Source organism: Dipteris shenzhenensis, chromosome 22, assembly GCF_047967505.1.
Source record: "Dipteris shenzhenensis isolate YYH24624 ecotype China chromosome 22, Dip_SZ_1.0, whole genome shotgun sequence".
Taxonomy (NCBI): Eukaryota; Viridiplantae; Streptophyta; class Polypodiopsida; order Gleicheniales; family Dipteridaceae; genus Dipteris; species Dipteris shenzhenensis.
In genome coordinates, this window is record NC_141617.1 from 41,046,011 (window position 1) to 41,061,419 (window position 15,409).

Here is a 15,409-nt window from a genome sequence, read left to right on the forward strand (position 1 = left end):
CAGCCCTTGATTTAGCATTGTCATCCTGATTCAACATGTATCCACTTGCTTGGTACTATTTCTTTTTGTTTTTCAATAGTATGCTTATTAAGAAATGAAATGTTTTCCTTCTGTTCAGTTACGGACAATGGGGACTAGGTCTAGCATTTGAGGGTGGACCCCCTTGCTTGGGGTTATGGGCATTAGTGACCCACAAGAGTGATGGCCTCTCTTTGAGAGGGACATCTAGAAACCACACCCCACCTGAGTACCCAAACATGGGACCAATCAAATGCACAGATTGCATACCGACCTAGGAACCATTCAAGAGAATGTTCCCTGAGCTTTGGGTGTGGGCCTGGCAGCATGCCAAGAGTAATGGAGATACAAGATAAGACGACAAACAAATGAGCTCAGTATGGCTCAATTATGACCTTAGAGTACGTCAATAGATAGTCTAAGCTGTTAGGAACCCGTGTGTGCGATCAGAATTAAATTCTGACAACTTTGAAATTTTAGGGTTTTTGGGAGTGACGTGGCAGCTGACACGTGGCAGACTGCCACATGGAATCTGAGCTGGCAGGTCAGTCCACCTGTCCCACACATGTGGCAGCATGCATGGCAAGTGGCAGGGCATGCAGGCCAAGTGTTTGGCCCCAAATCTGGTAGATTTAGGGCAAGTGGTGGGCTGTCCTCTTTGGGACTGCAGCCCACCAAAAATCTGGGACAAGTGTCCACCTTCCACTCTAGGCCTAGGAGGGGGGCTGAGCCTATAAAAGAAGACCTCTCCCCTTCATTCCACACATGAAAATTTCGTCACTTTTCTTCTCCCTCCTTTTAGATGATGCAGCAGAACCTCTCCAGCTCCTTGGGTGCAGCCAGCTTCTCCACAGGCCATTCTCTCACCTCAGCAGCACTTTCTCTCTCTACAACAGCACATTCTCTCTCTACAGTTCCAGCCCCTCCTCTCCAAAAATCTGCCCCCTCTCAGCTCTTCTGGAACAGCAGCAGCATCCTCTCTCCTTCACCTAGCCTGGAGCAGCCACAGCCCCTTTCTCTCTCCTGCTGCAGTCTTTCTCTCTCTACTGCAGAATTTCTCTCTCTACTGTTCCAGCCCATTTCCCTTGCAGAAATCTGCCTTTCTGTGCACCTCTGGAACAGCAGCAGCTCCTCTCTTACATCTCCTCCCTTGGGATCAGCATAGGCACTCTCTCTCTACAGCTATCACTCCATAAAAGCTTTCTCTCTCTAGCCTACAGGCTGTTTTTCTAAGCTGTTCTCATTCCAGCCCCATTTCCACACTCTCCTCACCCAAGGTAGCTTCAGAGGCATCAAGGACTTCATCTACAAAAGGGCCAAGTCACGAAGGGAGCCTGTACTGTCAAGTTTATCTCATTTACAGCACTATTTCATGTTGTTTCTACTATCTTTCTAGAAACTAGTGTTTGTCTCTAATGTTGGATGTAAGTGGTGATTGTTGCAGGCTTCTTCCTTGTGGATTGGGCAAGCCAAGAGCTGAAACCTGAGCTTGGAGTCCTCCTTTTTGTTGTCTACCTTGTACATATGCTCTTGAGTCTTGTATCTAGGTCCTAGGTTTTCACTGAGTTCATCAGTTTGGAAGGTGCATTGCACCTTGGTCTTGTATCTCCATTTTCAAGAATAAAGTGAGCCTGGATAAGGGGGGGGCCCCGTCTTGGCCCCTCAATCATATTGCATTCTCCAATGATGTCACTTTTTGTGTTTAAGCTGTATAAGTCTTAATTCCAGCTTAATTGCAAACTCTTAAGTTCAAGTATATGTGTTTGGCAACTCGCAATCATCTCATTCAAATGCCTCTGCAAAATCCGTTGTTTGAATTGATAGAAAGCACCGAGTAGTTTACATTGGTATCAGAGCTTAGGCAGTGGTCCTGTACTCTGTGCTTTCTCTTGTTGAGTCTCTCCTTCATTGAGTTATCTTGTCATCATGGCAGCCAATGGACCTGACCCTCCTCCTAACCTGCATGAGTTGAGTGCTCTCTTGGCAAACATTGCTCAACAGGTTCAAGTGCTGGAAAGCAGCCAAGCAGGAACTCATGACATAGGGCCCCAATCCCAAGGAAGAGGCCGTGCGGACAACACCAACTCCAACAAGGAGGGAAGATCATCCTCTTCTTCCCCTCCTCGAGGTAGACGGCGTCATCGGAGTCCATCTCCTTCGAGACGTGCACGGAGACGAAGGTATGCAAAGCATAAGGTACCTCTTGGAGATAAGCTCTTCAAGTTTACCAAGTACAAGGGAGAGGACAAGCCCGAGGTCTTGCTGGCCTGGATCCGAGACCTCGAGTATTTCTTTGAGGGGGACGAGTACGAAGACAAGGCGAAGATCCGGTTTGCCGTCCTGCACATGCAAGACCGTGCTTCACTCTGGTGGGCAGCTATGGTCAACACTGGACAGCAAGCCCACACCTGGAAGCACTTCAAGAAGAACTTGATGAGGCACTTCCTGCCTAAGGAGTTTAAGAGAGATACAATGGTGCAGTGGGACATCCTCCGCCAACGCCAAGAAGAGAAAGTCAGTGAGTATGTTGATCGTTTTTGGGATACTTTGTTAAAAGTTCAAGCATTCAGTAGGAAGGATAAAAAAGAGCAGCAAAGGAAGTTCTTTGCTGGCCTACGGTATATCGTTCAGCATGAGGTGGACATTGCCACTCCTACTTCTCTCGAAGACACCATCAACATCGCCTTGAAGGTGGAGAAGAAACAATCTTTCTCTAACAAGCGGAATGGCAGCAACAACAAGCGGAAGTCCCAGGGAACCTCTTCCAAGGAACAAAAGGGTAAGGAGACAGCAAAGGACGCACCAAAAGAGCAAAAGTCAGCCAGCCAGCCTCCTTCGAAGAAAGCAGCCCGCACTTTCAGCTCATTGTCTCCACAACAGAAGCAAAAGTATTACTCCGAAGGGCGGTGTTTCAAGTGTGGCGATCGAGGCCACAACTTCTACGAATGCCCTCAAGCTGCCAAAAACAACAGCAACAAAGAAGCAGCCCTCAAAAAGCCAGTTTTGGTAGTCAACAAGGTGGAAGCACCTCCGGAAAAGGGAGCTGTAAACGACACCCATAGTTTGTTGAAAACATGGGGTCAGGTAAAGGATCAATCCGCTTTGTTTTTGTTCGATAGTGGAGCTACTCACAACTTTATTTCTCATGAGATGGCACAGAACTTGGGGATAGCCCCAGAGGATAAAGGAGAAGCCTTGGAGGCAACTGCAGCCTTCAAGAACCAAGAAGAGAAGGTGTACCCCATCATCGGCAAGCTTCGGGTACACATCCAGGGGTACTTGGATCATCTACCCTTCATGGTGGCACCACTTCAAGGATCAGATGTAATTCTCGGCATGCCCTGGCATAAGCAAGTCAACCCCCAAATCGATTATGTGAAGAATATTCTAACCCTCCAACATAAGGGTAGAGATGTGAGCATTACAGCGGGAGTTTCAGGAAACACCATTCCTATGGTAAGTCATGCACGATCTCCCAATTTGCTTAAGAAAGGAGTATGTTCTTTTCTAGTGTTCGTACGCGATAAGCAACCAAGTGAAGAAAAGTTAGATTCTCTCACAAAAGAAAGATTAGATTTCCTTCAGAAATTCTCTAGTTGCTTCTCTCAGGAACTTCCTAGTCACCTCCCTCCTGAGAGACCAGAGGATCACAAAATTGACATAGTTCCAGGGTCTTCACCTCCAAATAGACCCCCATATAGAGTTAGTCAATCTCAACAAGATGAAATCTTCAAGCAAGTCCAAGAACTCTTGGACAAGGGATTGATCCAACCCAGTAGTTCTTCTTTTTGCTCTCCTGTCTTACTAGTCCAAAAGAAGGATAAAACCTTCAGGATGTGCATAGACTATAGAGCCTTAAACAAACAGACGGTTAAGAATCGTTTCCCAATTCCTCATATAGACGATATCTTTGATCGTTTAGGAGGATTTGAAATTTTCAGCCGCATAGATCTTAAGAGTGGCTACCATCAGGTACGAGTTGTACCTGAGGACATTCATAAAACAGCCTTCCGAACCATTTGGGCTGTATGAATATATGGTAATGCCATTTGGCCTTACTAATGCCCCAGCCACGTTCAATCGACTAATGGAACGGTTGTTCAGGAACTATAGACAGTTCACTGCCGTCTTCTTTGATGACATCCTCATTTTCAGCAAGAATGAGGAAGAGCATAAGGAACATCTAAAGATTGTATTTCAAATCTTAGCTGAAAATGCTCTTTACATCAATGAGAAGAAAAGTGAGTTCTTTCTTCCTGAGATTCACTATCTTGGTCACATTATCTCACGAGAAGGTGTCCGTATGGACCCAGCCAAGATACAGACAATTGTAGAGTGGCCTGACTTGAAGAATGCCCATGAGGTAAGGTCTTTTCTAGGCCTATGCTCATATTACCGAAGGTTTATTTGGCATTTTGCTGAACTTGCAGCCCCTCTACATGATCTCACTAAGAAAAATCTAAAGTTCAGATGGACCCAAAAAGAAAAGGACTCTTTTAATGCTCTAAAGCATGCCCTGACTACAGCTCCTGTACTTATCATTCCTGACTTAAGGAAACCATTCCTAGTAGCAGCTGATGCCAGTGGCGATTGCCTTGGGGCTTCTCTTACCCAGGATGGTCATGCTGTGGCCTTTGAAAGCCGACGACTAAGAGATGCTGAACTTCATTATGATATCTATGAAAAAGAACTCTTAGCTGTAATTCATGCTCTCAAACTTTGGAAACATTATCTTTTAGGGATAGATTTTCTTGTAAAAACTGATCATGAAAGTCTTAAATATTTTCTAACTCAACCTCTGATCAGAGAGAGACATATGAAATGGTCTACCTTTCTGCAATCATTTCATTTTCAGATACAATATACTCCTGGAAAAGAGAATGTAGTGGCTGATGCCCTTTCTCGTAGACCACGGCTTCACCATATTTCAGTTCCCTATCATGATGAGCTAACAGCCCTCAAAGAATTCTATGAGGGAGATGCTGATTTTGCTCAGCCATGGGCACATTTGAAAGATGGAGGCACCCATCATGCCTACCACATCAGGGATGGCTATTTATTCATGGAGAACAAACTATGTATCACAAAGCAGCTTAGATCTAAAGTGATGGAGGAAAGCCATAACCCACCCTATGCTGGTCATAGGGGTATTGTGGCCACCTTTTCAGCCATGGATAAATTTTTCTACTGGCCTAACATGAAAAAGGACACTGCTGCCTACATTTTAGCTTGTCTCGCATGTCAAAAAGCTAAGTATGAGAGAGGAAAACCCAAGGGTTTACTTCAGCCCCTACCCATTCCTGAGAGACCATGGGAACACATCACCATGGACTTCATTACAGGAATTCCTAGGACCAATCAAAATCATGACATGATTTGGGTGATAGTAGATCGATTCAGCAAGCAAGCCCACTTCATTCCTTGCAGAAAGAATCTCAAGGCACCTGAAGCTGCCCATTTATTTATTAGACACATCTTTAGACACCACGGCATGCCCAAGTCTATAGTATCAGATAGAGACTCAAAGTTCACTAGTAACTTCTGGCAGGCTTTGTTTGAGAACCTTGGAACTCTTCTAAGTTTCTCCTCAGCTTTTCATCCTCAAACGGATGGCCAAACTGAAGTTACGAATAGTACACTCTTGGATTTGCTGAAATTTTATGTGCATGACCAGCAAACCTTTTGGGAGAAATTCCTTCCTCTTGTGGAGTTTGCTTATAACAACACAATTCATTCCTCCACTGGAAAAGCTCCTTTCGAAATTGTATATGGTAGATCTTTACCAACTCCACTCATGCAAACAAAAGAGAAAATCTTTGCCGCTGATCAATTCGTGGAGGATTATGACTCTGCTTATGCCACGGTTCGAGCAGCCATTCAAAAGGCACAGGAGAAACAAAGAGCAGCTGCAAATAAAAGACGGAGGGCGTTTGCAGTGAAAGAAGGCCAATGGGTCTTATTGAAATTTGAGAAAGCCCGGTTAAAAACCAAAGTGGGCAAAAAGCGCATCTACTTCAAGCTATCCTTTCGATATTATGGTCCTTTTCAGGTGTTGCAGGTAATAAATGATGTCTCGGTCCGATTGAGACTTCCAGAGCATTGGAAGATCCACAATGTCTTCCACGTAAGCTTGGTGAAACCCTTCATTGGGGAACCACCTCAAGAGCCTACACTGGACGATGCACCTGAAGTAGAGGACACTGAGATCTTGTTGATCCCAGAGCAAATTATTTTGCATAACTTCACTACGGGACGTCGAGGCACGACTCGCAAAATGTATCTTTTGAAGTTCAGAGGGCTCCCATCCACCGATGCCCAATGGGTGGACAGAGCTACATTTCAGGAGTGTCCTGAAATCCTGGATGCTTATGAGGAAGCATTTCAGTTGCGGACAACCGAATGAAAGACGGAGGGAATGTCATCCTGCTTCAACATGTATCCACTTGCTTGGTACTAGTTCTTTTTGTTTTTCAATAGTATGCTTATTAAGAAATGAAATGTTTTCCTTCTGTTCAGTTACGGACAATGGGGACTAGGTCTAGCATTTGAGGGTGGACCCCCTTGCTTGGGGTTATGGGCATTAGTGACCCACAAGAGTGATGGCCTCTCTTTGAGAGGGACATCTAGAAACCACACCCCACCTGAGTACCCAAACATGGGACCAATCAAATGCACAGATTGCATACCGACCTAGGAACCATTCAAGAGAATGTTCCCTGAGCTTTGGGTGTGGGCCTGGCAGCATGCCAAGAGTAATGGAGATACAAGATAAGACGACAAACAAATGAGCTCAGTATGGCTCAATTATGACCTTAGAGTACGTCAATAGATAGTCTAAGCTGTTAGGAACCCGTGTGTGCGATCAGAATTAAATTCTGACAACTTTGAAATTTTAGGGTTTTTGGGAGTGACGTGGCAGCTGACACGTGGCAGACTGCCACATGGAATCTGAGCTGGCAGGTCAGTCCACCTGTCCCACACATGTGGCAGCATGCATGGCAAGTGGCAGGGCATGCAGGCCAAGTGTTTGGCCCCAAATCTGGTAGATTTAGGGCAAGTGGTGGGCTGTCCTCTTTGGGACTGCAGCCCACCAAAAATCTGGGACAAGTGTCCACCTTCCACTCTAGGCCTAGGAGGGGGGCTGAGCCTATAAAAGAAGACCTCTCCCCTTCATTCCACACATGAAAATTTCGTCACTTTTCTTCTCCCTCCTTTTAGATGATGCAGCAGAACCTCTCCAGCTCCTTGGGTGCAGCCAGCTTCTCCACAGGCCATTCTCTCACCTCAGCAGCACTTTCTCTCTCTACAACAGCACATTCTCTCTCTACAGTTCCAGCCCCTCCTCTCCAAAAATCTGCCCCCTCTCAGCTCTTCTGGAACAGCAGCAGCATCCTCTCTCCTTCACCTAGCCTGGAGCAGCCACAGCCCCTTTCTCTCTCCTGCTGCAGTCTTTCTCTCTCTACTGCAGAATTTCTCTCTCTACTGTTCCAGCCCATTTCCCTTGCAGAAATCTGCCTTTCTGTGCACCTCTGGAACAGCAGCAGCTCCTCTCTTACATCTCCTCCCTTGGGATCAGCATAGGCACTCTCTCTCTACAGCTATCACTCCATAAAAGCTTTCTCTCTCTAGCCTACAGGCTGTTTTTCTAAGCTGTTCTCATTCCAGCCCCATTTCCACACTCTCCTCACCCAAGGTAGCTTCAGAGGCATCAAGGACTTCATCTACAAAAGGGCCAAGTCACGAAGGGAGCCTGTACTGTCAAGTTTATCTCATTTACAGCACTATTTCATGTTGTTTCTACTATCTTTCTAGAAACTAGTGTTTGTCTCTAATGTTGGATGTAAGTGGTGATTGTTGCAGGCTTCTTCCTTGTGGATTGGGCAAGCCAAGAGCTGAAACCTGAGCTTGGAGTCCTCCTTTTTGTTGTCTACCTTGTACATATGCTCTTGAGTCTTGTATCTAGGTCCTAGGTTTTCACTGAGTTCATCAGTTTGGAAGGTGCATTGCACCTTGGTCTTGTATCTCCATTTTCAAGAATAAAGTGAGCCTGGATAAGGGGGGGGCCCCGTCTTGGCCCCTCAATCATATTGCATTCTCCAATGATGTCACTTTGTGTTTAAGCTGTATAAGTCTTAATTCCAGCTTAATTGCAAACTCTTAAGTTCAAGTATATGTGTTTGGCAACTCGCAATCATCTCATTCAAATGCCTCTGCAAAATCCGTTGTTTGAATTGATAGAAAGCACCGAGTAGTTTACAAGCATCTAGAGGTTTGGGATTAGGATGATGACCACAAGCTGGACTGGACCATCACACGCACATCAATTGGGCACAGTGGAATAGCAAACCTGCTAGCTCTTTGGGAGCTTGGCACAAACTTCTTCAACAAGTAAAGGAGCTCCAAATAGTGCTAGGCTTGCGGATATCGACACAGCCATCCCGACATCATGGCATGAGGGGCTTAGATCCAGAGCATCCTCCTCAATGGCTTAGCCAATTCTCTAGGATAGGAGTGCAACCCAAATTCCTCTATAGTGATCATTGCCCATCTTTTTGCAACATCATTGGCCATGATATACATCTATTGCTAGAGTCAGATCCGGCGGATGCCAATCCCCAAGACGACAATGCCCTGATGTCTTTGGCTTGGCAAATGATTTGAGTGGTTGGGCGACAAGGGAGATGCTAGGTTGTGAATTCCTCTCCTTGCAAGGAGTTCTTTCAATGGTGTTTGTGGCCTTGGCAGGGCCGTCCATTGCAAGAGATCAAGTGGGATCCTAAGGAGTGGTTTTGGACTTTCCGAGTGAGGAGCTCCAACTGGACTGAGGAGATAGTCCTTTCTCTACACCACACGGATCGATAGATGACTAAAAGTGGAGGCCTCACCATGGAGCGTCACTGGGTGGAGCAACAGATCCTCATGGAGTCATCTCTAGATTTTTGACTTTGGACTATCCTCTGAGGAAGATCTTGTATTTTGGTCTAGCTTTTGACCCACAGAGGCCTACCCTTGGCTGATACAAATGCAAAGGGATGGGACATGTCATTGCTATGCGGTAGGGGCTAGAGACGACAACACACTGCTTGTATAGCTGCCCTATGACTCAAAGGTTTTCATGTAAACACCTTCTACACTTTCACAGATTGATGTATCCGTTGGTTGTATAGTTCAACCCCCTGCTTGATGGCACCTGCTTCCATGATACTCTAGGTAATGAGCTGCAAGACGGTCAACGATTTATATATGGTTGGCTAAGCTGATTACTGGCTGAGATTTCTCCTAAGGGTGCATAAATGGACTTTGCAATCGTACTGGGAGCCATATAATAGATACTATTTGTTTTGGCAAATCTTTCTTGATACGCATAATGTACTAAGAACTTTATCATACGTGCATGCATGCATGTCTATGTATATTGCGTGACTATAATTTGAATTACGGTGAAAGAGAGGTGTTCTAGCACCCTTCCCAAATTGGGATCCAACCACATGCACAATGATAACAACAGAGGGAACAAACTACACATCCAATTGGATAACAACAGAGGCCACCCAGAGGCCCAGCCATAGGTCAAATCAATGGCCACATGGGCTTGGTAAAAGGCCAAGAAAGGGGTCAACTATGTTGGCCAGTCATTGTCAATCGTACGGTATAGGCTGACCTATTGGTGGCAATTAGGGCTGCCCTTGTGCAGCACCATGGCCTCTGAATAGGGGCTTAGCCTTTGGATCCATGAAGATGATGAAGCCCCTTAAGAAGCATCAACCTCCCTCTTGTACTCATCCCTTGATTGCCTATCTTTTTTACAACTTGTACTCAATTTTGTACTTGCATATTTGGGCAGAAAAATCCAGTTCAGTTGTTAGCATATTGTCCTCTATTTGTGTCTTGAGCTTTGTTTGATTTAGGCTTGCAGCCTCTACATCTTTCACATAGAATGTCTACTTGGGTTATATATATATACATATATATATATATATATATAACTTTGGCATTTACATGCTTGAAGAATAAATCTTACTGATCATGACACTCTACAGGCGAGGCGAAGATCCCAAAACCTTTCCACATATGGACCATTTCTATGCATTCATTTCAAAGGTAGTATATGTCAAAGGATCAATTGGATTTTTAAAGATTTATATTATCAGATAAACCATAAAATGTTATATAAACAAGTATTAACAAAAACTACTAAGAAGATACTGTGGTATCATTCAAATCCTTTCTGAAGCATCAAGTGTTTGAAAGAAGTTAGAGTGCCCACAGAATGCATTTAATACAAGAGGGCAGGGGAAAGAAACACATACTTCATACTGCATAAGTAGCATGTTGCAGAGTGTCCACAGGGATCGAAAAAACAATTTTTGTGTCTTTCAAAGCATATAATACAAAGGTAGTCTTCTAAACCTTCATTCCCGTCCTCATAAAACTCTGCAGCAAAATTTGAAGCTGATGCTGCTGGGTGCTCTGGTTCAATAAGCTTTTCTTCCTCTTCATAGGAAGTTGTCAGAGGGGTTGCCAATGTAACGGGCTCTTCGATGTCCTGTATAGCCTGACTGTCGTGTGAAGATGGCTTGCATAATACTAGTAATACCAGTAAAACAATTGTGAATGCCCCTGAAAAAGAAGGGAAAGTTTATTAATTACTGGACCTTTAAGGTAATGCTTTTAATGACATGATGAATTTATGCTGCATAGAAATCACATTACATACAAATTTTGAAGTAAGTTTAGAAGCATCAGATTGTAGCTTACATACAAATTTTGAAGTAAGTTTAGAAGCATCAGATTGTAGCTTACCCCAAAAAAAAAGATACGTAGTCCAGCGCTGTTCAAATGCAACCGTCACACTCCAAGGACCATCATCTAGTTGCTTCAACCTCCCATTTTGAGCATTCTCTCCATTGTCAGTCTGCTTCACAAATAAAACAAACAGAGCTAAATCCAGAACTACTACAAGTACTATACTTGCTTTAGTAGCCTAGGAAGCTCTTTAGCATACTCAAATTACAGATACCTGATATGACTAAATCTCAATTCTGTATTACCATGTGAAAAGGAGTTGAACAAGATAATTGAATTTGTGGAGTAGCCTAGGAAGATCCTTATCATACTCAATTACAGAGCTGATATGACACAAGGACTATCACTGAAGGGTCAAACACTACGAGAAACTAACAAAGAATGTTATAGCCTCGGGGTTGGAGTCAATGTGTTCTGACCTTTAAATCTCCCTCACAAACATGGCAACAGCCTTACAAATTGTTTGCACAACTTTATGCATTTGCTGACTGAGCTCCAAGCTGTGTGGAGGGCTCCCACATCACCATGAACTGTTTGCCTCGAGTTTGGAGCAAGTTCTGGCAATGGAACTTCTCAGTTCTTGCAGTCGTCTTCTGCAGGTCACCTCCAGGGATTCATGGGTACGCGTGCTTGTGCAGGCTGCTTTGGGATCATGGCTCTGATAACACTTGTGAAATATGTGAAAAACAGAGAGAACACAAGACGTTTGAGAAATCTTGAGAAAGCTCGAATGGATTAGGCAGTGTCACATGTACGATGCAAAGTTTTATTATTGCACCAATCTATGAGGGACCTTAGATTCCTTCATTGAGCTGGAATCAGATTTTAAATCTGAAGTTTACGAATTGTCTTGGACCCACATGCCGTAACCTAGTGTAGGCTCAATATTACAACCCATGAGGGCATTATCCAAACCACAGTGGGCATAGCCCAACAATACCCCTCCTCAAGCTTTCCCTGTCTTCCTTCTACAATTATGCTCGCTTGGAAATTGGAGAATTCAAACAAGGCGACTTCCTATTTAGCCACTTGGTTTGGTTGCCACCCAGGAAATTTGTTGCTATCCGGATGTATTGGTTGCCAGCCAAACAAATTGGTCCAATGATTTGGCCACATGAACTCTATTGAGTGCTTTTGTCTAGTTTGATTAGGTAGTTTAATTGCATTTCTTTTGCCCAAATAGGTTCCAACTTACTGAGGAAATGCCATCAAAGCTTGTGGTTCAGGGTTTCGAGCTTGGATTCCATGCCTGGAGAAATCTTTCCTTCACAGTATCACCTCCTCTATCTCATTTCAAGGTAGTGGTTCCAAGTCCTCATTGGCTACTCACATGCACTCAAAGGACTCCCCCTCCCTTGCCTTTTATCCTGTCCATCATCCTTATTAAAAGGTCGGATTCCATTCCATGCTCTGAGAGCATAGAAATAAGACACAATTTACAAATCTCCTTTCGAGGAGCTGATTGTAGGTCATCATTGACTATTCTCGGCTACTTAAAGGACTCTCCAAAACCTTTATCCTATCTATCATCTGCTTCCAATTAACTCCCTACATAGCACAGAGATGGACTCACGCTTGATTAATGGAAACCGGGAGATATAGGTGAAAGCTAGAGGGTGACTCTCTAGTTATGTTTTCCACTAAGATTGAGCTGCTCCTGCGAGCCCTCCCCCTCCCTCCCGCAACCTCTACCTCCCCCTAGCTCCCCCCCGCCTCGACCACCCTCACCCCCCTGCCTCTCCGCCCTCACCCCCTCACCCTCCGCCTCACCCCCGCCGCTACCGCCTGCGCCCCCTCGCCCTCCGCTCTTACCCCCTCGCCCCCTCCGCTCTCACCCCTCACCTCTCCGCCTCACCCCTCGCCTCTCCGCTCACCCCCTCGCCCCTCCGCCTCACCCGCTGCGCCCTCACCCGCCCTCCCCCGCCCTCTCCCCTCGCCTATCTGCCTCATCCCCCTCGCCCCTCCGTCTCACTCCGCCCCCCCTCGCTACGCCTCACCCCCCCCTCGCCTCTCCGCCTCACCCCCCCGCCCCCTCGCTTCGCCCGCCCCCGCCCCCCCACTTCGCTCCCCCCCGCCCCCCGCTTCACTCCCCCGCCCCCTCGCTACGCCACCCCCCGCCCCTCCCGCCCTTCCGCCCCGCCCCCTCCCGCCCTCCTGCACTGCCCCGCCCCACCCCCGCTCCCGCCTCTTCACCTCACCCGCCCTCCATCCTCAGCCCCCACCCCTCGCCACCTCCGCCTCCCAGTCTCCCGCCTCGTTTCCACCGCCCTCCGCCCTCCATCCTTCCCGCTCTCCGCCTCCGCTCTCGACTACGCCTCCGCTTCCCCCACCCGACTCATGTCGCCCCGGTTCGCCTCACCCGTCTTCTTCACACCCAGGCTCCACCCTCCCGCATCTATCCCCCCTTTTTTTGGGTGGCAGCCTCTTCTTCATCGGAGGTCTCGCAGTTTGTCTTGGCGGTATGGCGGCTCCCTGCCGGGAACCGGAGGCCCAGTCGGACCCTCCCTCTCCAGATGCCTACCGCGTCATCTTGACAGAGCAACAATCGTCTCGGGTTCAGGAGGTTGCCAATGACTTTGCCCTTACCTCTGTTTATGGTATAGTCATTGGACATTCCCCCTCCAGATCAACCATCAGGGACTGGCTCCAGTCCACTCTCATGCTAGAGGACGGCCATATTGAGGAGGTGGCCCTTATGGGAAGGGGCATCTTCTGGCTCAAACTCTCCAATGCGAAAGCTGCGAGCAACTTGATTGCTGGTTCCCCCACGTCTGTGGATGGAAAGATTATTATGATAGTCCCTTGGTACCGTGGATTCAGCACAGCGGATTTTGATGCTCGGTTCCGTATACCTCGCCATCCAGTGACGCTAGTTTTTCCAGGTCTTGCTGCTGAGCTGCAGCCGATTGTCAGGGACCTGGGCTCCCACTTTGGCTGGGTTATGCACGACACTTTCGCTGACGCGGTGACTACGGCAGGAGCCCCCCGAGTCCGTGTGGCGGTGGCGGACCCTGCGACTCTCCCTGCAGTGATCGAGATCGTGACAGATGCCGGCAGCATCACCCAGAGCATGGTAGTCACCGGACAGCCAGGCCAGTGCCTGAGGTGTCACGGCTTTGGGCACTTGGCTGCTGTTTGTCCACGATTCGCCAGTTCCTCTCGGCCTCCCCCGCCCCCTCCCCCTCCGCCCCCTCCCCCCCCTCCGAGCAGCCACGTCAGGAGGAGCAAAGGCAGCCGGAGTCCGGTCCAGAGTTAGCTGGCGGTTGGACTGAGGTTAGAAGGAAAAGAGGAAGAGCAAGAAGATTTCTGATAAAGGCAAGGAGGCAGAGGTTACCCAACCTGCAGCAGCACCTCAGAGACCTGACAGGCAGCCGCCCCAGGGTCCTGGGAGAGCTTCTTCTTCGACGGTAGCCCGCCCTCCACAGCCTCAGGTCCCCCTCTCTTCCGCTCCCCAGCCCCTTTCCCCTCAGTCCCAGCCCCTTCCCCAATCGCACCCCCCTTTTCCCGACCCGCAGCTTCAGCCCCCGCCTCTTCTTCCTTAGTCTCCTCCTCCTCCTTCTCAGCCCCACCAGTCCCAGGTGCATCCCCATCCCCCCCCCGCCTCTCTCAGCTCTCCTGTAGAGTTAGCTGTACCGATGGTTCCTCAGCCGAGGGCAGCCCCCACTCCCCCTCCTCCTCCCCCCCCGCTAGTCGCCTCCGTGGAGTCTAAGTCGCCTACCCCCCAGCCACCTCCCCCTTCCCCTCCACAGGCAGGACAGCCTGAGTCTACATCACCACTGGAGCAGGCTTCCCTGTCCGCTAGCCCCTCAGTTGCAGACTCTGGTGGGCCTCAGCTTCAGGAGAGAGAGCTTCCTCGCGACTTTTACAGATCTGGCCCCTGGCACTACTTGGATGTGGCCGACCTTGGGACCTTCCTTGCTTGTCTCGACATCAGTATCTTCCTGCTCCGCAAAGGGGCGGATGGGAAGATAGCAGCCTTGGCCCCGAGGGATGGCCCTAGCTTTGCTTTCACGTTCCTCAACGACGGCACCGAGACTTGGACAGACGACTCCGTCTGGGAGGCTCTCAGAGAGCAGACGCACGCTCAGGTTTGCTCCTGGATAGGCCCGTCCGGTGGGCAGCTTCTCGAGACTCAGTGGTCCGAGGGTGACGTGCGCCTGCGATGGCGCTGCGCCGCCAAACGCTTCAGACTGATTGTGATCCTCAGGCCCCCTCTGTCATGGCCCCTCCCCCAGGATGTCAGAGCCTTGACCCCTCAGAAACTCCGAGCCTTCTACGGGATGACTACTTCAGAGATCTCGAGCTGGCTCAAGAAAGCATTTGCTCATGGCACCAAAGGCCTCTCGCCTTTGCTAAAGGTGTTGAAGAACGGGCAGGACGACCCCGCCTCCCCCTCCAAACCTTCTCATAAGCGTCAGCGCCTCCACTCCAAAATGTCAGCTTCTTCATCGACATCTGCCGCAAGCAGACAGTTGTTCGCAGCCTCCTAGTCTTCACCATGAGCCTACACCTTGTCTCCTGGAATGTGAACGGGTTTCATTCTTCTGGCACCCGTGGTCCTAGGTAGCTCATTTTGAGACAGGAA

At 48.0% G+C, this 15,409-nt stretch overlaps 1 protein-coding gene across 3 annotated transcripts in view; it reads right to left on the reverse strand.

Moving 5' to 3' along the window:
• Positions 1-15,409, reverse strand: part of LOC147888114 (E3 ubiquitin-protein ligase APD2-like) — a 59,514-nt gene that overhangs the window by 3,851 nt on the left and 40,254 nt on the right. For 2 of the 3 annotated variants that reach the window (XM_087393755.1, XM_087393754.1), the window contains 2 exons: positions 10,822-10,936; positions 10,329-10,638 (listed from right to left, as the gene is read on the reverse strand). In XM_087393755.1, the coding sequence (XP_087249881.1) occupies positions 10,329-10,638; positions 10,822-10,936 (425 nt within the window). The remainder of the gene's footprint in view (positions 1-10,328; positions 10,639-10,821; positions 10,937-15,409) is intronic. The other variant, XM_087393756.1, reaches the window with a different exon arrangement.